The following is a 26,060-nucleotide window of genomic DNA, read 5'->3' as shown; positions in this document are numbered from 1 at the left end:
GAGACTCGTTTTGTGGACTAATATGCGGTCTGTCTGGAAAATGTTTCATGTGTACTTGAAAAGAATGTATATTTTGCTTTTAGGTGAAATGTACTAAAAATATCAATAAAGTCCATCTGGTTTAATGTGTCATTTAAGGCTATTGTTTCCTTGTTGATTTTTTGTTTGGATGATCTACCCATTGATGTCAATGGGGTGTTAGTCCCCTACTTTGACTGCATTACTATCAGTTTCTCCCTTTATGACCATCAATATTTTCTTCATATATTTAGGTGCTCCTACATTGGGTGTGTGATGTCTACAAGAGTTTTATCTTCTTGTTGGATTGATCCCTTTATCATTGTGCAATGTCTTTTGTCTCTTGTTCCAGCCAGTGTTTTAAAGTCTATTGTATGACTGCTGGGGGGAATGGGGTATAAGAGGACTAATGGTAATGGAAAAATATACAGTAAAGATTCAATAAAAAATGAAGTCTATTGTGTGTTATACAGTATTGCTATCCCCCTTTTTTCATTTCCATTTGTATGAACTAGCTTTTCCATCCCTGTACTTTCAGTCTGTGTCATTCACTGTGAAGTGGGTCTCTTGTAGGCAGCATATGTATGGGTCTTGTTTTTTTTTAACCCATTCAGCCATCTTGTATCTTTTGATTGGAGTATTTAGTCCATTTAAAGTAATTATTGGTAGTTATTTACTTATTGCCTTTTTATTCATTGTTTTCTGATTGTTTTTATAGTCTTCTTCTTTCTTATTATCTTGCTCTCTTATACATTGATGACTTTATTGTATTATGTTTGGATTCCTTTCTCATTATTTTTTGTATATGTCTTATAGATTTTTAGTTTGTGGTTACCATGTGCTTCATGTATACCAAGCTATATTTATAGAAGTCTATTTTAAGTTGATGGTAGCTTACATTTGAACAATTTTAAAATCACTAACATTTTTACTCACTCCCTCTGCATTCGTATTTGTCATTATTTTTTTTACTTTTTTTGTGTGTTTTGTATGTAACTTTCAATTTATTGTAATTACATGTGCTCTTCCTTACTTCTCTTTTAACCTTTGTACTAGTGGTAAAGTTGGTTGATTCACTGCTTTTACTAAATGTTTACTTTTGTCACTGAGAATTTTTCTTTCTTATATTTTCTTATTCATATCTTGTTTTCTAAAATAAGGCTCCTTTAACATTTTAAAAATAGTACTGATTTAGTGGTGATGAACTCATTTTGTTTTTTCTTTTCTGTAAAGTTTTTATATCCTCTTCAATTCTAAATGATAACCTTGCTGGGAGAGTAATCTTGGTTGTAGGTTTTTGCCTTTCATCACTTTGAACATTTTGTGCCATTTCCTGATGACCTGAAAAAGGTTCTTCTGAGAAATCAGCTGGTAGCCTTATGTGAGCTTCCTTGTACACAATGAACTATTTTTTTTTCTTGATACTTTTAAAATTCTTTAACAAAAATGATGTGTTTTGTTGTGCACCTATTTGGGTTCATCTTGTTTGGGACTCTGTGCTTCCTGGACTTGTATGTCTATTTAATTCACCAGGTTGGGGAAGTTTTTAGTCATAATTTCTACAAATGGGTTTTAAATTTCTTGCTCTCTCACTTCTCCTTCTGGTACCCTTATGATGCACAGTATGGTACCCTTGATGTTGCTCCAGAGATCCCTTAAACTAATCTCATTTGTTGGATTTATTTTTCTTTTTTTCCTGTTCAATTGGGTGTTTGCCACTACTTTGTCTTCCACATCTCTGATTCAGTTGTCTGTTTTATCTCATATGCTATTGTTTCCCTCTACTGTATTCTTCATTGCTGTTTTCATATTCTTCATTTCTGGTTGGTTCTTTTTATGTTTTGTATCTTCTTTTTTATTTTTTCTACCTCTTTGTGTAAGAGCTCACTGAATTCATCTATATTTCCCTTAAGTTCATTAAGCATTCCTTATAACAAGTGTTTTGCACTCTGTATCTGGTGGATTGCTTGTCTATATTTTATTCAATTCTTTTTCTGGTTTTTGTCCTGTTCTTTCATTTGAGACTTTTGTGTGTGTGTGTCCTCATTTTGGCTGACTCCCTGTGTTTGTTTTTATTAGATATATCTGCTACATCTTCCTGTCTTGAGAGAATGGCCTTTATGTAGAAGGTGTCCTGCAGAGCCCCGTGGTGCAGTCTCCCTGGTCTGGGTGCTCCAGGAGTGTCCCCTGTGTGGAGTGTATGTGCCCTCCTGTCGTAGTTGTGTGTCAGTTGTTGTTAGCAGATCAGTGGGTGGGGTTGACCCTTACACTGATTGACTGTGAGGGCTAGCCATAACTACAGTGTATTAACTTTTTTGTAGAGGTGTTGCCATGGAGTGCCAGTTGTTTTTGTGTGTCAGTTATGGAGTTGGTTGGGTGGTGTTCTGGTATGGTCTTTAGATTGCCTCCAGATGTGTTTGGTCCAGAGCTTCCTTATAGCAGCTGTTGGTAGGAGCTACAAAATGATCTGTGGTTGACTGCTGCCTGTGCTGGGCTTGGAGGCAATTGGGAGGGTATGTGCCATAAAGTCTGGCTGCCCCTTGTGTCAGTCTTGGGACTCTTTGGTGGGCAACATGATGTGAGCTAAGGCTAGCTGCCACTTGTACCAGGTGTGATTGCTTAGTTGAAGCTACATTCCAGGCCAAGACTGGCTGCCACTTATGCCAGGCTTGGGGCCACCTGATAGGAGTTACAAATAAAGTTGATACTGGTTGCTGCTTGTGCTCGGATTGGGGCCACTTAGCAAGAGCTACAAGGCATGCTGATGTTGGCCGCGGCTTGTTTGGAGTTTGTGGACCTTTGAATGATTTGGGGAAAGTCTGTAGCACAAGCCAAGACAAGAAGCTTGTGTGGAAGAACTGCTGGGAGAGGCTTCAGCTGGGTGAGTGAGGTGGGTATCTTAGGGAATCACCATGGCACAGTGAATGGTGTAAACCAGATAAATGGAGAGCATTTATAGGGGTGCGTTTCAGTCTCCTCTGAACAGGTGCTCTGGAGATGGTAGCCAACCAAGTACTGTCTCTGTTAAGAGTCTGTTGGGTGGAGGAACATAAGCCCTGCTGGTCATCAGAGCTAGGTGATAAAGGGGTGTGTGTCCTCTGGGCTGCAGCCACAAAAAGAGGGGCACAAGACATGTGTAAAAGCTTTCCTCTGGGAGATAGTGGCATTCTGGAGTATAGCGGAGGGAGAACAAAAAGATCTCTGGCGATTAAAGTGGGCCCTTATATGTGTAATTAGAAGCGTGCCCCTTAGGCAGGAGTTATGAAGATATGTTAATAGGTATTAGTTTTATATTGCTGCTATAACAAGTTATGAATTTTATGGCTTAACAAAACATCTATTATTTCCCAGTTCTGTAGGACAGAAGTCAGGGCACTGTGTGGCTCAGCTGCTTCTCTACTCTGGTTTTAACAAGGTTGGAATCAAGGTATTGCAGGCTGCATTCTTCCTAGATGCTCTGGCAATAAATCTTCTCCAGGTTCATTCAGGTTGATGGCAGAATTCAGGACTAAATTCCCTGTTTTCTTGTTACCTGTTGGCTGAGGAAATGTTCCGTTTCTTGAACCTGCATGCATTTCTTGGCTCATCTCCCCCTTCCTGTATCTTCAAAGCCAGTATATGTAGGTTCAATCCTTCTCACTTCTTGAATCTCTCTGATCCCTCCTGCCTCATGCCCTCTCTGCCTCCTTCCACTGAATCTTTCTGACTGATTCTTCTGTGGGCCCACATGGGTACTTCAGGATAGTTTCCTTATTTTAAAGTCAGTTGGTAATAACCTTTCATTCCATCGGCAAAGTTCCTTCACAGCAGTGAATAAGCTGGGGACTGGAATCTTAGGGGCTCACTTTAGAACTGCTACCACAGCATCCAGCTCCCAGCTCTGTTGTCACCGCACACTTTCAATGGCAATGTGTAAAGCATTAGCTTGATGGAGTCTGTGTCTAAGGTTTCTCTGTGTGTTTTAGGGCCAGTGATAGAATCTCCATGAAATCTCCTGGGATAATCTTTTTACATTGAATAGAAGTGTTGGATGGGTCACAGGGATGAAGCCGAGGTTGGGGAAACTGAGGTGTAGCCAGCTATAGAGAGGGCTATATTGAAGTTATACAGGATCAAGATTAGAACTCAGTTGTCCCAATATCTGGCCAGGACTATTTCTCCCCTGTCATCTACTTAATTATTCACTCAATCTATTCATTCATTGACTTACTCATCTATTGATCAGTTTTCAGGTACCTATTCTATAACAGACGTTTAGCTAGGTTCATGAGCTATGACATTTACAGACTTTGCCCCCATGAGCAAACTTTGTAGTGAGAACTATATACATCAAACATATGTTCCTACAATTACCTAGATATTTAATAATGTAATTAATATGAAAGTAAGGTAGAGGCTTCCATGAGAGCTTATAATGAGATCTAACTTTGTCTATAAGGATTTGGCAATGAAGAAGTGACATTTAAATTGAGGCCCAGATAATAAATGAATGTTCCCCAGGTATAGATGATTAGGAATGGGATAACGTTAAAGTAGGGCAAATGACATATAAGAAAGTTCTAAGGTACAAAGCAAGACAGAAAAATCAGGGAAAGTCAGTGTGGCTGGGAAATATGAAGGGAGGGAGAGAATGAGATGGATTGGAGAGGTGGGATGGGTCAGATTCACCATGGCCTTGATGGTCATTGAAAGGAATTTCAATTTAGTGTCCTAAGGGAAATGGGAAGCCATAGGAGGCCTATGTGAGCTTTGAATTTTTCAAAACAACACTTTGGCTGCTGTGTAGAATAGATTGGAGGAAGGTCAGGACAGGTGGCGTGTGGACACATGGGGTATATATTCAGTGAGACTAATTAGGAGGTGTTGCAACAGCACAGGCAAGAAGTGGTTTGACCCAGGCTTGTGAGAACTAGGATAAGGGCAGTAAAGGTGAAGGACAAAATGGATCCAAGACATATTTTGGAGGTAGAATTGTCTTGACTTGCTGATGGGTCAGATGTGGGAGTGAGAGAGAATATGGTCAAGATAACTCCTGCTTTCTGTCCTATTTCTGGCTCTTCTTGTGACACAAGTCAATTAAAAATCACATTCCTATACATAAGAAAAAGCCTTACATTTTATTGACACTAAGCCTTTATAACAGTTCAACAGTTATGATTCAGGTGGCAAGAAAATCCTGTTTAATATCACCTGGAAAGAATTTGTTTTACCAGATTTGTCAAAGAAGCTCACAGGATTTGTATTATGTGATGTCTTCAGCATTGTAATGTTTCTCCGTGTTCTCTGTTTCTCCATTCTATTTCTTCCTCATTTCATCTGGGGCTAGAGAATGCAAATGATGGCTTCCCAGACAAAGAAAAATTAGCATGAAAGGAGGCATCACATCCTCACTCTTAAGAGTCACTGCCTCATTTCTTTTAGGCCCATTCTGATTTCCTTTGCCCACATGGCCCATTGGTTGCTTCGAATTCTCATGATAATATTGATCTCCATTCCTAGCTTGGTCAAAAAAGCAGTGTGTGGCTATGGTGTGTAACTCTGGATGGATGTTGCTCTGTTCACAAGTGACAACATGCATCCTGGACCAGACATCGTCAGCTAAAGTACATACAGTTGTCCCTTGATATCTGCAGAGGATTGGTTCCAGGACCCCCTTGCAGATACCAAAATTGGTGGGTGCTCAAATTCCTTATACAGAACGGCATAGTATTTACATGTAACCTACACACATTCTCCTGTATACTTTAATAAATAACCTCTCTAGGTTACTTATACTACCTAATACAGTATAAATGCCATGTAAATATTAATAGTTGTTATACTATATTGTTTAAGGAATGACAAAAAGTCTGTACATGTTCAGTACAGATACAACCATCATAGGCCTAACTACATAGTACATGTCAGCAACAATGTAACTTTTTATTTTTTAAAAATATTTTCAGTCCTTGGTTGGTTGACTCTGTGGATATGGAATCCGTGGCTATGGAGGCTAACTATAATCCTGATGCCAGCTCCAAGGTCATGGCCTAAAGTTTGTTTTGACAGACATATTCCTGGCTCTTGCATTTCTCCTTCTGGAGACTCTGATATAAGATTGGGTTTAAATTAATCCCAGTTCTTCCATTTACTATTGGAGTGCCTTAGCATTTATCTCATCTGTTTTCTCATTTGTAGGAAGAGGATAAAATTATGTTATTGGGAGTATAGAATGAAATAACCCATACAAAGCATTTAGCACAATGTTTAGCACATAAGAAGTACTTCATAATGGGAGTTACAGTATTCCCTCACTTATCGCGGGTATTATGTTCTAGACCCCCTTGTGAAGGAGGAACCTTACATTTATTCTACACTCTGAAACCTACGTAACTTTAACAACATACGTATACAGTACTGCAAAATCCTGCGATATAGCAAAAAATCCGCGATAATTAAATATAATATTTTTAAAAATCCCGCGATACAGTGAGGCCACAATAAGTGAACCGTGATATAGAGAGGGACTACTGTATTGTTGTTGTTGTTTTCATTATTAGGGACAGGAGATGCTAGCATGTCACTTGTTTTCCTTTTGCTCTTCTCTGGTACTGACAGTTTAGAGGGTTTTCTCTTGGAAGTAAAAGAAGATTCTGAGCAGACCCTTATTTCCCAAGTCTAGGCCTTGCCAAATTTGTTGCTCTAGCCACGAACATCACGGTGAAAAGAAGCTATGGTCTATCTCCCCTTTTGTGAGCTCCTCTGATAGCTAAGCTCTGCTTAGTACCATCCTTTAATTTCGCTGGCACTCCCCTGGGGACTGAAGCAAATATGGCCTCTTCAGCATTCTGTCCAAATGAATGCTGCTTGAATATGTTTGCAGGAGGCCGCGAGTTGACCTGATGCTGGGGTCCTTGAGTCAGTCAGTTATCCTCTCTGAAAAGAGTTGGTGATGCTGGTAACATGGAGGTGAAGGGAGGGCAACAGCCCATACAAAGCCCTTTACAAGTTGACCTAAGTGGCCTTTCCATCTCTTCCCTCCAGCTGCTTACCCTGCCCATTCTCTGCCATCTCAGTTCATAAGCCCTTTGATAGTTTTATGTTTGTACAGGTTTTTTCTTTCAAGATTCCGTCTTCAATATCCTTGCCTTCTTTGACTTGACTTACACATTCTTGCTTACCTTTCAAGACTCCAGTCAAATGTCATTTTTGTCTTAAGGCTTTTCATTCATTCATTCTATAAATATTTATTAAGTAAGATACTATACTAGACATATGAGATAAGATACTATACTAGACATATGAGATAAGCTGTGAACAAGATGAGCAAGGCCCCATCTCTCATGGTGCTGATGTTGTAGTGGGAGAGACTGACAATAAACAAATAAATGAACCATAGAATGTCATATCATGATATGTGCCATGAAAAGACCAAAAAAGTGCGCAGGTATGGAGTGAGTGGTGGAGGGAGCTGTTTTGCAAGGAATTGATTTTTGAATCAAGACTGGTAGGATATAAGGAAACCAGCCATGTGACGAGCAGGTGTCTTGATGCACGAACAAGTTATTTGTGTTTGAAGAACAAAAAGAAAGTTGGTAGGACTAGGACATGATGAGCAAGGGGGAAAGGGCATGAGGAGAGATCAGAGGATCTCAGTTAAGGAGTTCAGATTTTATTCTGTGTGAATAGGCAGAGGTGAAATCTGATTTTGTATTTGTAATAGCACTGTGCTGTGTGGAGAACAGATGAGGGAGGAGAGAAAAAAGAGAAAAGAGGATAGGAGGGAAAGATAAGCAGGGAGCCTAGTTAGAAGGTTCCTGCAGCAGTCTGGGATGGAGGTAGGGGTGGTTTGACCCAAAATTACAACTATGGAGTGGGGAGTAGACTATTTAGAATTTTATGGTGGAGGTGCGGTTAATGGGACTTTGCTAATGGACTGAATTTGGGGGTGAAAAAAGAGAAACCTTAGGTTTTGGATTTGAGCAACTGGGTGGATGAATTGTAATGCCATTTCCTGTGATGTCAGATATTCGGTGATGATAATGTTTAGGGGGCTGGGGAGTACTGAAGTCTATTTTGGACACATTAATTTTGAAATGGCTGTTAGACATCTGAAGGAAAATGTCAAGGAGCTATTTGATTCTACAGGTGGGACTCTTGAGGAAAGGGATCAGGAATATATAAAAATGTAATCCCCTAAGCCCCAGCATGATTAGTAAATTTCTCCCTCCTTTGCAGGGTCATATTATGATCCCAACAGAACCTAGGTTCTCATACTTCTGTAGTCCTACATCATATCAAACATTAAAATTCACCTTCATCCTACCTTAAATTTAATTGTATGTGATTCCTTAAGAGTTGAGTTGCAGTTGACTAGCTTGACATGATGCATTTTGCAGGTATTTAAAATATCATTTGACTCCTGTTCATTTTAGCGGCAACTTTTTTTGTTTCAAGCTATTTTTGGATGACCTTGGAAAATGCGAAGTGCAAGGGCATGGGACCTTTAATACTTAATTGGTAAAGTGAGCTCCTCCTCTGGACTCAAAATATGTTTTATGGCCCTTTTAAGGCACTTAAGTAGCTTCATTTTATAGCCATGTATTTTTGAGTGTGTCCCCTATTAGACTACAGACTTGCAGAGGGCAAGAACCACCCAGAGCTTGGATATTACAGGGACTCAATGCTTATTTATGGGAGCATTAATGTGAGCTCATAAGGAGAAAAAGCCAAGTCCAGGGATACAGTGTGCTTTCTCTCTGCACTGGGGGAAAAACTCTTACCTCCCGCCTTGTAACATATGTAATATAGACTTGTTTTTTCTCTGGCACTCTGAAAAAGGGAGGCAGTGTTGTGCAGAAGGTTGAGCTATGGGCTTAGATCCCAGCAAACCCTGCCTCTACCCCCCCACCCCCACCCCTTACTAGCTATAAATCTTGAATCAGAAAGTTAATCTCTATAGACCTCTGATTTTTGTGTGGGCCAAATTAAATAAAGCCATTTAAGTAAAACCCCATCAGCTGTAAAACACGGTAGTTTTAAAATAATGTATTTTCTAAAATGCAAAAAGGTGTTGTAATTCAGGCCTTAGGGAATGTTTCTGGAAATTTCTGGGAAGTGGGGATGCAAAATATCTTTTGTTGCCTGACACCTGGCCCTATAAAAAACAACAGCTGCCCCCAAACAGAGAGAAGACCTAGTAGGAGAATCCTTCAGTAACAAAATAGTGACATCCTTCTAGGTCCCTTATAGGTAAAGAGTAGGAAGGAAGTGCTGGCATTCCCGGGTCCCGGACTGGCCCTCTGAGACTCAGTGATGCTGCACAACTGCATCCTTCTTGCCCAAGAATTGACTCTGGGCCAGATTTTCAACTCTCTGGATGAAGAAGAGGCATGCTATATGGATTACAGCCCCATTTCTGGGTGCCAGGCAGCTTGAACGAGCCACAGTGAAATTAAGTCCATCTTGGCTATGCTCTGCTAAGTCTGTCAATGGCTCCAAAGTATTCTGCTACAAACTTCAGATGTTATGGGTTTGCAACAAAAATAATATTTGGAAATGGATGTCAACCAGGGAAGAGAAGCAGGTTTATACTTTCTGTCACTGACATATAGTGAGTTTGCGGCCAGGGCCGAGCTGCAGCTGGCATTTGTATGCCCTCTATTCTGTAGTAAAGGATGAAAGGAGGGAGTGTTGGACTGGCCAGGCCACGGTTTAAGACTGCCTCCAGTTTCCTTCATGTTTGTCAAGCTGCCGTCTGTCCTTGCCATTTGTGTGAAACTGAATGGTAATATAAAGCAGTTAAGAGTGCATGCCTACTTTTGTCTTAGCTGCATGATATTCTTTTCTAGATAATGTGTTAAATATTTCCATGTTCAGATGTGTCTGAAGTGTTGATCATTTGACTGAGAAACTTTAATTTGGCAGTTACTGCATCAATCACGTTCCCTTCTCTATTAATTTTGAATTCCTCAAAAATGAAGGGTTGAGTGAAAAACACTGTGTCTGATAGAAATCAGCAGGATGATAAGCTCGATGCTGGGGTAGAAAGTGAGAAGAAAATTCTGATGCATCCACAGGTGATAGTGATGAGTATAATGCAAGGTCTTCCAGGGCGTGAGAGTTGATGACAGGCATACTATTTGTCTTCTGTAAAGTGTAAAAATGTAGATTCTTCCTGACTAACCCAGCAAATGTTGACTCACTGTCCTTTGTAGCCAGGGGCTGATTAGATTAAAAACATTAAAACAATTCACTTGCTTCTCTGAACATCTCTTATGCAGCAAGTTTGCTGGTAAGTATGTACTTCTTGCGCTCTCCCTTCTGCTTAATTAAGCCTTAGCCATCCTCCAAGACCCAAGTCTACTTCCACATGCTCTAGAAAGCTCACCCTGACAGTCAGTTCAAAGGAATTTCTACCTCTGAACTTAAGTAACTTAGTGTTCCACTCATTTGAGGTTTAGAATTCACTACTTACTGTTAATTGTATTACTGTTAAATTTTATTTGTTATTTTGAGTCTGGCTATGTAACCACAATTTATTTCAAGTCCATATGACTCAGCTTTCTTATTTATAAACAGGATAATACATATATATACCTCTGCTCTACAGCTTTTGTGAGAATTAAGAGGATATGTTTACATCAATACATATATGCCCTGTATTCCCATATTGTGCAGCACATAGTAAATGGTCAATAGGGAAGTTTCTCCTCATCCCACAGTGGAACTTCACAACGGCAGAGGGTTGCTCTTATACCTTGCTGTATCTCCAGATCTTTAAACCTAAGTGGAACTCAATCTGTTTGTGGCTTCTGCTGATCTCATTTCTTTTCCCAGAAGACAGGGCATTGAATCTTCAAGGCTAAGACTGAAACTCAAGCAAGGTTCAGAAACATCTATGATCCTTTGTTGGTTCTTCTTTGTCTTTTTTATTTCTGCTAACTGTTCAGTTCTATCTTGTGGCATGTACTGAAGATTTTAGACAAAAGCTTCTTCTAGGCATCCAGGGACACAGCTACTGTCAGTTTTATACAGGATATCATTAACTTGTACAAGGCCATCTTTTAACAGCTTTCACACTCACTGCCTTGTGCCCAGCCCGCTGGTCCCTAGCCCTCCATACCTCACCGGTGAGAGTACGCAGTAGCCCACACCCTAGGCAAGTCCAGGGAAGGAGAAGGCCCAGATGGCCCACAGGCTGCATCACAGACTGCACCAAGTATTTATAGAATTTTTTTTGCAACATTTAAAAAAATGGAATTTGACATACATTTATGACCAAACCTAAACTGTTCCTTTCTAATATTGCTGTTACTTTTCCCCTCCTTTGAAATTCCCACCTCTACTCACCCTTTCTTTCCAACTTTATTTAGATACTTAATTCCCCTCTGCCCTTCCCTTCATATTCAGCTTCTTTGTGGAAACAGAGAAGTCTCACATCACCTCACCCTTTTAGAGATGTTTACACATGGGTATGGACAGATCAAATAAACAGGAACTTAGGTTAATTTAATAGAAAAAATAAAATATGGAATAACATTGATTTTGGCCAGTATCAATTACAACCATTCTACTATATTTTACAAAAAAACAACTGAACATTTTACACATGTACAGTATTTTTCAGTAAAAGTGGATTTAAATTTTAACAATGGATCACTAATTAAAAATAGACAAAAGAGAACAGAAGATAGGACTTTTGTCTCTAGGAGGTTAGAGCATTTCTTAAGTCTCCAAACTTTGTACTATCCATTACATATATATCATTATGAATATATATATTTATACATAATATATAACATTAACTTAAACTTTGAAAGCATTATGTTCTAGTTAATAATATTCTGTAGATGAACGAGGCAGTAACACACTAGTAGTTAAACCAGTATTTCCACGATGTGCGCCTGCGTGGTCAGTGGGAAACAGAACACATTTGGATGGACCCCAATGAATTTGGCTGTCATCTTGATGGTTATGTGTCTAAGAACACAGACATCATTTTTATCTTTCATATCATAATTAACTTCTGTGCCTCAAATATTATTGGATGGTTCAATTAAATGGATTCCTTAGCAGGCAAATCTGGTTTCCCCATCTGCTTGACCTTGCTTAGGTTGTGCTCACATTTGTCCATTTAAATGTAAGACTCTAGATGCCATACCCAAGATTAACTTGTTTTCTTCAGGTCAGAAGGCCTGCATCGCTATGAAGAGGAAAATTGCTCAGCAAATCACTTGATTCCCTAGTTATGTATAAATCATTATGTGACTCAGTATTACTGCAGTGCTAATTAAGAGGGTCATTATATTATTTACTTATTATTCACCTTGGGTTGAATGTTAACTCTGATGTTTAAGAATGAATATTTTCAATGTAGGCTTCTTACTAACTTATTTCTTAGATGGGGAACTTTGCATCCACTACCCAACTCCTTCCTAGGATAACCTATGTTAATATCACTTCTGTTCTCATTTGTGAGGCCAGTGATATCTTGGAAGTAAAAATAAAGTCTGTAAGATGGCTGGTCACTCCCAAAGCAAATGAGGTCACCCATGGAGCTTTGATATGAAAAGTGAGGAAACTTGATATCAGTCTATCCTCTCCTAAACAAAGGAACTCAGAAGTGGTAAAAAGATCTATCAGGCTTCCTTGTTTCTGACCACTGATCCAAAACAGTTTTCGCATAATTCAGTCTGCTAGATTCCAGGATGTGTTTAGGGAGTCACAGAATACCAGTGAAGACATTTCCAAGAAAACAGATGATCTCAATGACATTCAGTATACAGGTGTATCACAGCACAGTTATAGAGGGACAGAGGAGAGGGGAAAGAACAGAACCAGGAGGGTACAATCATGCCGCCCATATTCAATTTCCAGTTTTATTTTCTGAAAATGAGAAGATGAAAAAACTTCTAATAAGCACCATTGAAAAAACATTGCCCTGCCAAGTTGGGCACGAGCTTAAATATTATTTAAATCATTTCCATTTCTTAAAAAATACAGGACCTTTTAGAAACTTTTGACTCCAGGAAGAAATTTCCTGCATCACTTCCAAAATGCTTCCCACCTCAACAAATGGAATTTCTGATGGTCTTTAAAAACTGTTATGGGAATAATGGCTAGATAGCACCAAGAGGTTGTGCAGGGTCTACAAAGTGAACACTCTAGATTTGGGGGGAGCTGGAGCAGCCTCAGCTATTTTGTGTAATTTTGCATTCTGTCCATCACCAATCTGACTATGCAGAGCAATCCCACATGACCAGCTGTGTGTAAAATAACCCAGTCTACAATGGAAAAGCCAGTAGCAGCATGTCTATCTGATGAAACCAGTGGAGCAGACTTATCAAGTGAGTATAATGCCAACACCACATAATGCATGAAGTAAATTATGTGTAGAAAGTATCTATGTTCAACTGTGAAAAACTAAGACAAACGACACTGAGCACAACTCTGCGGGACGTTCTTAATGCCCTTAGGTCCAGTTTTCTGCCATTTCCTCCAGTGATGGACTCAAGCATGAAAAATGACTAACGCAAGAGCTTTTTGTTTCATTTTGTTCTATGGCTACTCTTGTGACTTTTTGAAAGGTATTTTTAGGCGTCTCAAAGGGGAACCAAGCAAGTAAATGCAAAAGGAAAAAAATGGACCTTCAAAATCAGGGCAGGAAATCAAATCATTATTTTAACATCAAATTTTGGCATCAAATGCTTTGGTCATACAATACTGTCTCTGTGGTCTGGCTGTTTAGCACTAAACACCCAGTTATAAAAGGTAGGCTTGTTGTAGGTTTATTTTTTTTTTCCATTTAAGTTCTGACAAAACAGTTCACCATCTCCCTGCACAAATTTGAGAGAAAAAAAAAAGAGAGCAAGAAAGAGAGGTGGCTTGCTTTTTTTTGTTTTTGTTTTTTTTTTTTCCTTTTTAATAATAATATGGAGTAATCTATAAGTCTACAGGAACAAAGAAATCTAGGATGGAAGCTCAGCCTTGGAATGTACATGTTTTGCAGCAGAGTTGTTGAAGAACCTTCCGTTGGCACAGATTGTTCTTTTTCACTAGCATACAGAAGCCTCCTTCCGCCCAGGACTCTTCCGTTGCTTTTCCAGGGAGTCAGCAAGAGAAAGGGGGAGTTGAGGACGAGAGCAGCATGATGTACACACACGGAAGAAGGTTTTGATTGGCCAGAGAGGCAGATTGGGGGATTGGAAGAGATCATTCAGGAGCAGTCAACAAGGAGGACGTTTGGTCCACCCAAAGTGATTTCAGTCAACAGCATTGTTTTTCAAGGAGAGATATTGCAGTCCAATGGTAAATGTGATTGGTATCCATTTGTGAAAGGAAAAAAAGATTAGAAAAAGAATAAATTAGAAATCAATAATAATATAAGCAAAGAACTTTCATTTTTAGAATTACCTGGAACAGAGAGTAATAGTCATTTATACTATATTTCATTGACTCTAAGACACTGGATTTAAGATGTACCACTATTTTAAGTACTACCAAGACAAAAATGCTTATTAAATGATGACACAATATTCACTTACCAGTTTTATGCTTAGTGAAAGTATTTGTTAAACTTATATAGCATGCTGTTTTGTTTCTGTGCAATAAATCTTCCTTTGAATATTGAACAAGTTTAATTTTTTGAAGCAATTTTAAACTGTTATTGAAGTCGAGATAAGAAGTAGTGACCATGTGCCTCACTTGACCAGACATCAATGTGACTATATATATATATACAGTCAATGACAACTATGTCACATCAACCTGCTGGGTCAAAAGCAGTTGTAAGGTGCCATGAATTATAAGATGCATCTGATTTCAGAGATGATAAAATGTAAAAGAGGTATGCCTTAGAGTCACTGAAATATGACAGTTGAAAAAGAATAAATGCAATTGCCATGTGATTTGAAAAGCCTGGGGAACCATTAATACTTTTTCTGTTTTCCCCCCTACAGATTAGTGGTCTTTATAATTGTAATATGTAATATCTGAGACCTACACAGAATATGTAACATAAGAATACATAATAATACCCTGATTATCCGTGAACCCAACACCCTTCAGAATGAGAGTATTTCTGATACTCTTGGATCTGCCATGTGCTTATTTTCCTTCTTCATTTCTATAAGTAAACTCTCCAAAACTTGTGGTCTTCATTCCCTTTTTTATTTTTCAGTTACAATATTAGTTTCAGGTATATAACATAGTGATTAGACATTTACATACCTTACAAAGTGATCACCCCAATAAGTCTAGTACCCAGCTGAAACTACACATAGTTGTTACAGTATTACTGACCACCCGTGCTGTATTGTATATCTCTGTGACTATTTTTATAACTGCCAGTTTGTACTTCTTAATCCTTTCACCTTTTCCACCCATCCTTCCAAACCTCTCCAAACTGGCAACCATCAATTTGCTTCCTGTACCTAAGAGTTTGTTTCTGTTTTGTTTCTTTAGTTTTTTAGATTCCACATATAAATGAGATCATATAGTATTTATTGTTTGCCCTCTTTCACTTAACATAATACCCTCTAGATCCATCCATGTTGTCACAAGTGGAAAGATTTTGTTCTTTTTTATGGCTGAGTAATATTCCATTGTGTATATATACCACATCTTTATCCCTTTGTCTATTGGCCGACACCTAGACTGCTTCCATATCTTGGCTACTGTAAATAGTGCTGCAATTAACATAGGGTGCATACCTCTTTTTGAATTAATGTTCTGCATTTCTTCAGATAAATACCCAGAGGTGGAATTGCTGTGTCATATTTTTAATTTTTTGAGGAACCTCCATACTGTTTTACATAAGTGGCTGCACCAATATACAATCCTACTGTTCCCTTTTCTCCACATCTTCACCAACACTTAAAAAAAAAATATTGATGATAGCCATTCTGACAGGTGTGAGATGATATCTCATTGTGGTTTTTATTAGCGGTTTCCTGATGATTAGTGACATTAAGCATCTTTTCATATGTCTATTGGTCATCTGTATGTGCTCTTTGGAGAAATGTGTATTCAGGTTCTCTACCCATTTTTTAACTGGCTTTTTTTTTATGTTAAGTTGTGTGAGTTCCTTGTATATTTTGGATATTAACCCCTTATTGGATATGTCATTGGCAAATATTCTACCAATTAGTAGGTTGTCTTTTTTCATGGTTTCCTTCACTATGCAAAACTCTTTAGTTTGATGTAGTCCCATTTGTTTATTTTTTCTTTGGTCTCCCTTGCTTGAGGAAATGTGAAAAAAAAAAACTTACTAAAAACAGTGTCAAAGACTTTCTTGCTTATGTTTTCCTCTAGGAGTTTTATGGTTTGGGGTCTTATATCTAAGTATTTAATCCATTTTAAGTTTATTCTTGTATATGGTGTGAGAAAGTGATCCAGTTTCATTTTTTTGTATGTGTCTGTCTAGTTTTCCCAATACCATTTATTGAAGTCTGTCTTTACCTTGTTGTATGTTCTTGCTGCCTCTGTCATAGATTAATTGACCATGTAGTTGTGGGTTTATTTCTGGGCTCTCTATTCTGTTCCATGGATCTAAGTGTCTGTTTTTATGCCAGTACCATGCTGTTCGAATTACTATTGCTTTGTAAAACAGTTTGATGTTATGTAGCATAACTCCAACTTTGTTCTTTCTCAAGATTGTGATGGCTATTTGGGGTCCTTTGTAATTCCATATAATTTTAGGATTATTTGTTCTAGTTCTTTTGAAAATGCCACTGGTGTTTTGATAAGGAATGCACTGAATCTGTAGATTGTTTTTGAGTAATATGGACATTTTTACATCGTTAATGTTTCCATTACCTGTATTTTCTTTAATTTCTTTCTTCGATGTCTTATATTTTTCTGAGGACGGTCTTTTACTTCCTTGGTTAAATTATTCTGAAGTATTTTATTCTTTTTGATGCAAGCGTAAATGGATTTTCTTAATTTTTCTTTCTGATAGTTTGTTATTGGAGTAAAAAAGTTAACTGATTTCTGAACATTATTTTTTGTATTGTGCTACTTTACTAAATTCATTAAAATAGTTTTTTAGGGTTCTGTGTACTATCATGTCCTCTGCAAATAATGGCAGTTTTATTTCTCTTATCTAATTCAAATGCCTTTTATTTCTTTTTCTTTTCTGATTGCTGTTACTAGAACTTACAATAATATGATGACTAAGAGTGGTGATAGTGGATATCCTTGCTTATCCTTGTCTTATTCTTGATGTTAAAGAAAAAGCTTTCAGGTTTTCACCACTGAGTATGATGTTAGCTCTGTGTTTGTCATATATGCTTTTATTATAATTGATGTATATAGTCCCTCTATCTCCACTTTGCTGAGAGTTTTTATCATAATTAGATGCTGATGTGGATTTTGTAAAATGCTTTTTCCTCATTTATTGATATGATTATATGATTTTTATCCTGCATTTTATATATATGGTGTATGTATCATGTTAACTGATTTGTGGATATTAAAGCAATCTTGCATGCTACAAATAAATACCACTTGATTATGGTATAAGATCTTTTTAATGTATTGCTGAATTTTTTTTGCTTATATTTGATCGAGGATTTTTGTATCTGTTTATCAGGGAAATTGTACTATAATTTTCTTTTTTTATAACGTCTTTGGTTTTGGAATCATGGCAATGAGAGCCTTATAAAATAAGTATGGGGGCTTTCCTCTTCAAGTGTCTGAAAGAGTTTGAGAATAATATGCATCAATTCTTCTTTGAATGTTTGTTAAAATTCCCCTGTGAAGTCATCTGGTCCAGGATTTTTATTTGTTGTTGAGAGTGTTTTGATTACTGATGAATTTAATTAGTAGTGATCAGTCAGTTCTGACTTTGTTTCTTTTTGATCTGGTGTTGGAAGAGTGTATGGTTCTGGCAATATATCTACTTCTTCCAAGTCGTCCAATTTTTTGGTATATAATTGTATGTAGTATTTCCTGATAATCCTGTTTGGGACTCTGTGCTTCCTGGACTTGTTTGTCCATTTTCTTCACCAGATAAGGGATGTTTTCAGTCATTATTTCTTCAAATAGGTTTTCAATCTCATGCTCTCTTTTACTTCTGGTACCCCATATGGTATCTCATATGGTAAAAATGTTGGTATGGTTGATGTTGTCCCAGAGGCTGCTTAAACTATCATCATTTTAAAAAATCCTTTTTATTTTTGGCTTCCTGATTGGGTGTTTATGCTACCTTGTCTTCCAGGTCACTGATCTGATCCTCTGCTTCATCTAATCTGTTCATCCCCTCTAATGTATTATTATTTTTTTCCTTTTTATTGTTCTATTACTGTTGTCCCATTTCCCCCGCATTGCTCTCCCTCACCCCGCCCACCTTACCCTCCCATTCAACCCCCACCCTGTTGTCCATGTCCTTGGGTCATTCATTCTAGTTCCTTGACTAGACCCTTCCCCTTCTTTTCCCCCTCCTCCCCTCCACCTTCCTCTCTGGTCACTGTCAGTCTGTTCCTTGTTTCCATGCCTCTGGTTCTGTTTTGCTCATTGTTTGTTTTGTTCATTAGGTTCCTCTATTAGGTGAGATCTTGTGGTATGATATTTGTCTTTTACTGCCTGGTTTATTTCACTAAGCATAATACGTTCTAGTTCCATCCACACTGTTGTAAAGGTAGGAGTTCCTTCTTTCTGTTGTGTAGTATTCCATTGTATAAATGTACCACAGTTTTTTTAAAAGTATATTTTATTGATTATGCTGTTCCAGTTGTCTCAATTTATTTTCTCTTTGCTCCCCTCTGCCTGATATATCCCTCTTCCCTCCAGAAATCCCACCCCACTTAGTTCATATCCATGGGTCAGACATATAAGTTCTTTGGCTTCACCCTTCCTATACTATTGTTTTTTTATTTTTTATTTTTATTGTTTTTCAATTACAGTTGTCCCCCATTGCTCCAGCCCACCCCTTCTCCCACAGTCATTCCACACCCCGTTGTCCATGTCCATGTGTCATTTACACATGTTCTTTGACTAGACCCTTCCCCTACTTATCCCCCTTCTCTCCCTCCCTCCTCTCCCCTGATAACTGTTATTCTGTTCCTTGTTCAATTTTGTTTGTGTTGTTCATTAGTCTCCTGTATCAGGTGATATCATATGGTATTTTTCTTTCTTTGCCTGGCTTATTTCACTAAGCATAATTCTCTCTAGTTCCATCCATGTTGTCGCAAATGGCAGGAGTTTTTTCTTTCTTTCTGCTGCATAGTATTCCATTGTGTAAGTGTACCACAGTTTTTTTTATCCATCCAGCCACTGATGGACACTTAAGTTGTTGCCAGCACTTGGCTATTACAAATAGCACTGCCATGAACACAGGGGTGCATAGGATCTTTTGAATTGGTGTTTCAGGATTCTTCAGGTATAATCTCAGCAGTGGAAATTGCTGGATCAAAAGGCAGTTCCATTTTTAGTTTTTTGAGGAAATTACAAACTGTTTTCCACGGTGGCTGCATCAGTCTGGATTCCCACAAACAATGCACTGGAGTTCCCTTTTCTCCACATCCTTGCCAGGACTTTTTGTTTGTTGATTTGTTAATGATGGCCATTCTGACCTGTGTGAGGTGGTATCTCATTGTTGTTTTTATTTGCATCTCTCTGATGGCCTGTGATGTTGAGCATTCTTTCATATGCCTATTGGCCCTCTATGTCCTCCTTGGAGTATTGTCTGTTCAGGTGCTTTGCCCATTTTCTAATTGGATTGCCTGTCTTCCTGGTGTTGAATCATATAAGTTCGTTATATATTTTGGAGATCAGACCCTTGTCTGAGGTATCATTGGCAAATATGTTTTCCCATACAGCTGGTTCCCTTTTCATTAGCTGAGAAGAAACTCTTTAGTTTGATGTAGTCCCATTTGTTTATTCTTTCCTTTACTTCCCTCATCCTAGGAAATATATTAGTGAAAATATTGCTGTGTGTGATATCTGAAATTTTACTGCCTATGTTTTCCTCTAGGACTAATGGTGTCATGGCTTACATTTAAGTCTTTGATCCATCTTGAATTTATTCTGGTGTGTGGTATAAGTTGGTGGTCTAGTTTCATTTTTTTGCATGTCCCTGTCCAGTACTCCCAGCACCATTTGTTGAAGAGGCTATTTTTACTCCATTTTATGCTGCTGCCCCCTTTGTCAAATATTAGTTGACCATATAGACCTGGGTTTATTTCTGGGCTCTCTATTCTGTTCCATTGATCTGTGTGTCTGTTCTTATGCCAGTACCAGGCTGTTTTGATTACAGTAGCCTTGTAGTACAGTTTGATATCAGGTATTGTGATTCCTCCTTCTTCTTTCTCATGATTGCTGAGGCTATTTGAGGTTAATGTATTCTTCATTGCTGACAGGGTTTTTTTTTTGTGGTTTCTCTCTCTTTGTGTAAGTTCTCATTGAGTTCATCTTTCACCCTCTAAGTTCACTGAACATCCTTATAACCAGTGTTTTGACCTCTATCTGGTAAAGTGCTTCCATTTGGTTTAGTTATTTTTCTGGAGTTGTGTCCTGTTATTTCATTTTGGACATGTTTCTTTGTCTCATTTTGGCAGCCTTCATTTTGGCAACCTTCATATGTTTGTTTCTACATATTATGTAGATCAGCTACTTCTTCCAGTCTTGGCAGGATGGCCTTATGAAGTAGGTGTCCCATGGGGCCCGATGGCATAGTCTCCTGGTTACCTGAGCCTGGTTCCCTTTGTTTGGGTTGTGTAACCTCCTGTTGTAGTTGAGCCTTGATTGCTGTTGGCACTTCAGTGGGTGGGATTGACCCCCAGGCTGCATGGTTGTGAAGACTGGCCAAGCAACACTGGATGAGTTGTGTGGGGCTGATTCCACAGAGAGGGAGTTGCTTTAGTGGGGCTCTGGTGCCTGCCTTGTCTGCCCTTTGGAAATGTCTTTTGAGAGACTGGTTTGGTGTCGCTTGGTGTGTTGAAGCTGGCCACTGGGTGTGTTGGTTTTGGGGCCTTCTGGATGAGTCTTTGGTATAGACCAACTTCACTGCCTGTGCCAGGCCTGAGGCCAGGTGTTAGGAGCTACAAGATGATCTGCAGTTGTTTACCACCTGTTCTGGGCGTAGACATCCCTGGGAGGGGCTGTGCTGGGTTTGGGGCAGCTTAGCAAGAGGAAGAGGGCAAGGTGAGGCTAGTTGCTCTTTGCTGTGGTTTGTGGACATTTGAAAAATTTTAAGGAAAATTTTAAGGAAGTCTGAAGTGCAACACAGGTAGAAAAAATGCTGAAAGAGGTTCAGTCCAGGTGTGTAAGTTGGGTAGGGTAGAGTCCCATGGAATCACCAGGATAGGGCAAACAGTGTTACAGTATCTAGGTTAAAGGAGACTTCAGATTCGGTGTCCACCTGCATCTGGGTTGGGGGACAGGCTCAAAAGCAACCTCCTCTGCCAGCACTTCCATCCCCAGACAGAGCTGCCCTAACCCTCCAGCCCTTGCCCTGAAGTTAGTAAGTTTATTTTCTCCCTGTATGTTCCTGATGCTTTTCGAGCTATCCCCCCTGTGCTGGAGCTCAGAGCAAGTGAGTTTGTGAGCTAGTGAATCTGTGATTAGGCCCTTCGAGATCTGTAGCACCTGGGTCTCTAGCAGCCCTTTGTCTTTCTTGGACACAACCCCCACTGTTATGAGTACTTCTCGATCCTCAGGGCAGATCTCCACAGCTGAGATATTCGTCCCGATTCTTAGTCACCAGGCTGTGAGTGTGGGACCTGTCCATTCTGTGTCTCCACCCCTCCTACCAGTCTCAATGTGATGTGGCTTCTTCTTTATATTCTTAGTTATAACTATTCAGTTTAGCTAGTCTCCAGGTGGTTCTCAATGATGGCTGTTCTATGATTTAGTTCTAATTTTGATGTGGTCATGGGAGGAGGTGAGCACGGTGTTTACCTACTCTGCCATCTTGACCAGAAGTTCAATACTTTCTTTAACTGACCTGAAAATAGATTCATTACAAATTACTGTTCCTATTCCAATACTGCCCACAATCCTGACACTCCACTTCACCAAAGTGCTATTTGGCGTAACTCATCCCATGCTTATCATGGTTTAGGAAAGTAGTCAAAGCATCACACACCTTGAAATAACTGGCACCAAGTGCTATGGGTGAAAATTTCAAGTCATAGTGGATTTCCTGGGCCAATCACTTAAAAAATCATCCTCTATTACAAACTTATGAAAATTCTGGTCATATTCAGAGATAGGAAAACCCTGGTTTCAAGTAAGGGTAAAGAGCACTTGCTGGTAATTAGAAAGTTAACACTCACATGTTCCTGGGGATGCCATCACCCAATCCTCTCACCCCAGTGTTGTGTGGTGAGAATCAGCCCTGGTCAAGGAAACCTTGGACACAGAGCCTGAGTGGGTCTGGCCTGCCCCTGGCAGACCCGTCACACATCAGAAAAGCTATGAAGATGCAAAGTCACCTATGATGCTCCATGGAAATAAGACCATAAGCGGTGTTCTGTCAGTGCCATTGCATGCCCAGTCCTTTCTGAAGTCTTTCTGAGATTCTGAATAGTCGTGAAATAACTATATGAGGTCAGTAATATTATCCTCATTTTGACAGATGAGGGAAGTGAAGCCCATAGAAAGTCAAACCTGCCCCAGGCCTGAAGCCCAGATATCAAGAGCAGCATTCTGATGCCTCAGTCCACATTCTCCCAACCAAGCACTGTGCTGCCTCTGTCAATTTCCAGAAGAGGTGCCATTCAAAGCGAGACAAAGAATTACCCCAGGGAAATGATCTTGCCAGGTAAGACTATTTCAAAGGCATACTTATTTTATTTCTGTATTTTCATAACAATCCAAAGATGTTTAGAACAACAATGGTTCAAAATAATTTCTTTCTACATCATTGACATGTACTGCTGGCATAAAATTTAGGCACAAAGTTTATGGCCCCCTCAATGTTAATTATAATGAGAGCCATAGTTCACAAAATGTTGGAGTTAGAATAATTTAAAGTCATTCATTTTATAGATTTGGGAAGCTGAAGGTAGAGAAAATGAGGGAACATGGCATTTGCCAAATTGTCAAGGGGCATGGCGTAATCAGGGTTTCCCAACCCTGCTATACATTAGAAACATTTGAGAAACTTCTAAAAATATCCATGCTCAGACTCCAACCCCAAGACCAATTTACTCTGAATCTTCAGGGAAGGTGTGGGGTCCTGGCATTTTGGTTGGGAACCACTGGTGCAAAGAAAGAAAAAGGGACCAAAATTACCTGGTTCTGTCATTAATTCCTATCCTCATGCGCTTAATGAAGATTTGGCTACCACTTGATTGTTATTTACATATCAAAATTATAAACAATCCAAATAATAGAATGGCAAAATTATAAACAATCCAAATAATAGAATGGCAATAAACTGTGGCATCTCCACGTGGATTTATATTTATGCTCTTATTAAAAATGGAGTTTCTAAAGAGTCTATAAAACTTTTTTTATATCTAATGCTGTGCTTATATATAATGCTTAGTGCAAAAAGCAGGATACAAAATTCCATGTGTATAAGACAAAAGACAGGAAAGAAATACATTAAAAACTAATTGGAAAGGGCTACATATTGTATGATTCCACATATATGACATTCTGAAAATGACAAATCTATAGAGGAGTTAAAAATGAGTGGTTTTTGAAACTGGGGAGAAGAAAGGATGGGAGGTGGAGCACAGAGAACTTTTAGGGCAGTGAAACTGTCTTGTGTGATGCTAAATGGTAGCTACACATCCTGATACATTTGTCCAAACTTGTCCAACACTAACAGTGAGCCCTGATGTAAACTATGGACTTTGGGTGATAATGGTGTGTCAATGCAGGTTTATTGATTGTAACAAATGCACCATGCTGGTGTGGATATTGATCATAGAGAAGGCTGTGCGTGAGTTCAGGGAATACATGGGAACTCTCTGTACTTTCTGCTCCATTTTTCTGTGCATTTTCCAGTGGGACTATAGGTGATTTATTCCTTCTTGCAATTAAACACATCCCCAGAACCAAAAAACAAAACCCACTGAAGGCATAAGTTCTAGATGAATGAATGCCAGATAGCAGGCACGGCCTGACTCCTGCCCGATAGTTTCTTTTTTTAAGTGGAAATGTATTGTAGGCCTTACAGTAGAAAGATCACACTTAGCTTAGAAAATGAAACTGAGCAGCTGTACTCACCATCTTTGCAGATGGCTCCCATCTGACACATTCCTAAGTCAAGGAGATACCCACTGGGGCAGCTCGTACAGTTCTTGAACCCTGGACCATTGCACGTCAAACAGCTGGTATCACACCTATCGGGAAAATGTAGACTTTATCACACTGCAGGCACAGGAAAAGATGTGTTTACTATCAACCTCTTAATGACTTAAGCTTAAATCTCTTTGAAGATGACACAAAATCTTTTCTTTAAATAACGGCTAGGTTTGGCAACATTGAAGAAAACCTAGCAGGTAAACAGTGTGATTTTAAAGGTTTTAAAGTACTTTTGAGGCAAATATATATATACATATATCAAAGATAAAGTGGGTTAAAGTCGCAGGCCAGTTTCCATAGGTAAATATTTGAACTTATTTTATCATTAATAATTTTAAGTTTCAGAGTATTTATGAAGGCAGTCAGATAAGGAAGCCAGTACCCAAATGCTAGGGCTTGGGGGGCATCCACTTACTTTTTGCAGGATCTGTGTCCATTCTCTGAAGAGTGGTCAAAGTAATGGCTGATGCTACAGCTCTGCACACATCGCCCATCTTCCATGAAGTAGCCATCTGTGCAGTTAATGCATCCGTCAGAGCCTGCCCCTTCAAAGCATGGCGATCGCAGGAGACAGAAACAGAATCTCAGCAGTTGCCTGATGGGCTGCTTCTCGTACAGTTTGTGAAAATGCCATTAATGTGTTCTAATTTTAAGAGCTATAATATTTGTGCTTTGTTACATTCTTTGGGAAAAAAATCCCCCCATTTTAAACTGAACCCGTTTTCCAAAAGCATCACATCTTTTGGAAAGAGAAGGAGGTACCACTGGGGTATTTAATTTTCTCAGTGAGGATAGGATGCTCAGGCCTGACTGTTGACGAGAGTACATGCATGATTATTGGAAGAGAAATAGATTTATCCAGCTGCTATTTTAAAAGTATCAAATGAGTTTGCATGAGTGATGGTTAAAAACAGATCAACAAAAGCTAAACCAGAGCCAGAGGAATAAACGGAAGGACTGGGGGAGAAGGTACCAGCACAAGTGGCGCAGAAGCGGTGACAGGGCTGACAGTCCTGGCCATTGAAGTACTGTCCGTCCTCACAGGCGATGGAACAGCGGGACCCCTGCAGGCTGAAGGCACAGACACAGGCTGCTATGATCAGGCAAAGAGGTACTGATGACCCAGTTCCATCTGTAACAAATGTAGTTCCTCCCCGAGGCCTGTGGATTTGGCAAAGCTTCAAAGCAGGGCAAACAGCCCTTATATCGCCTGTTTTTTGCCTCTTGATGCTACAGTGCTTCTCTGTGCCTTACTATGATGGCATCTGTATCATATATATGTGCTGCAAGCTTTGGGGACACTGCCTCTGAATTGTTCAGCTGGTTGACACACCTTGCATCCAAGAAGTTTTAAAAAGTTTTGTATTGACAAAACAATCACATTATCTAATAATATGACTAACAATTCCCCGATATCCAAACCTACCACATAATACATTTAAAAGCTGTTTCATAATTAAAAATGCAATAAGAACACAGTAGATATATTGCAACTCAGTAAGAGGGTATAACTATCCCTGCCTAAATTCTCGAAAACAAACAAAAAAAGCTACCCCTAAGTGTTTCTGATTTTAGTTCTTGTTGGTCCCCACAACATAATTTTAATATACTTTTGCCTCTTTCTTCATTTATTTTAAACCCTAATGAAAAATTTAGCACAATTTATCTACCTACTTACTCTGCTGCTTCCTCAAATATCAACTTTTCTTAGTTATATTACTATTTAGTATTTCTAGACATCATCTGTACCATATTTTTCTCTAGCTAGCACACTTAGTATCTAATGAGTTGCTAGAATGGCA

The 26,060-nt window shown here is 39.0% G+C and overlaps 1 protein-coding gene and 1 long non-coding RNA gene across 3 annotated transcripts in view; one reads left to right on the top strand and one right to left on the bottom strand.

Moving 5' to 3' along the window:
- PCSK5 (proprotein convertase subtilisin/kexin type 5) overlaps window positions 1-26,060 on the bottom strand; it is a 441,582-nt gene that overhangs the window by 123,051 nt on the left and 292,471 nt on the right. Inside the window, exons 18-21 of one of the 2 annotated variants that reach the window (XM_090274185.1) lie at window positions 25,232-25,329; window positions 24,674-24,803; window positions 24,181-24,296; window positions 13,880-14,096 (exon numbers count right to left, since the gene is read on the bottom strand). In XM_090274185.1, the coding sequence (XP_090130311.1) occupies window positions 13,981-14,096; window positions 24,181-24,296; window positions 24,674-24,803; window positions 25,232-25,329 (460 nt within the window). In that variant the 3' untranslated portion in view covers window positions 13,880-13,980. Of the gene's footprint in view, window positions 1-13,879; window positions 14,097-24,180; window positions 24,297-24,673; window positions 24,804-25,231; window positions 25,330-26,060 lie in introns of those variants that run through there. The other variant, XM_090274186.1, reaches the window with a different exon arrangement.
- Window positions 1-26,060, top strand: part of LOC150013187 (uncharacterized) — a 56,391-nt gene that overhangs the window by 8,567 nt on the left and 21,764 nt on the right. The window contains exon 2 of the long non-coding RNA XR_016510551.1: window positions 22,577-22,762. This is a non-coding gene — a long non-coding RNA (uncharacterized LOC150013187). The remainder of the gene's footprint in view (window positions 1-22,576; window positions 22,763-26,060) is intronic.

The sequence above is a fragment of the Furipterus horrens genome, unplaced genomic scaffold, assembly GCF_987537825.1.
Source record: "Furipterus horrens unplaced genomic scaffold, mFurHor1.1.pri manual_scaffold_4, whole genome shotgun sequence".
In the NCBI taxonomy this organism is placed as follows: Eukaryota; Metazoa; Chordata; class Mammalia; order Chiroptera; family Furipteridae; genus Furipterus; species Furipterus horrens.
The sequence above is the reverse complement of the archived record's forward strand: the minus strand, read 5'-3'. Positions and strand labels throughout refer to the sequence as shown.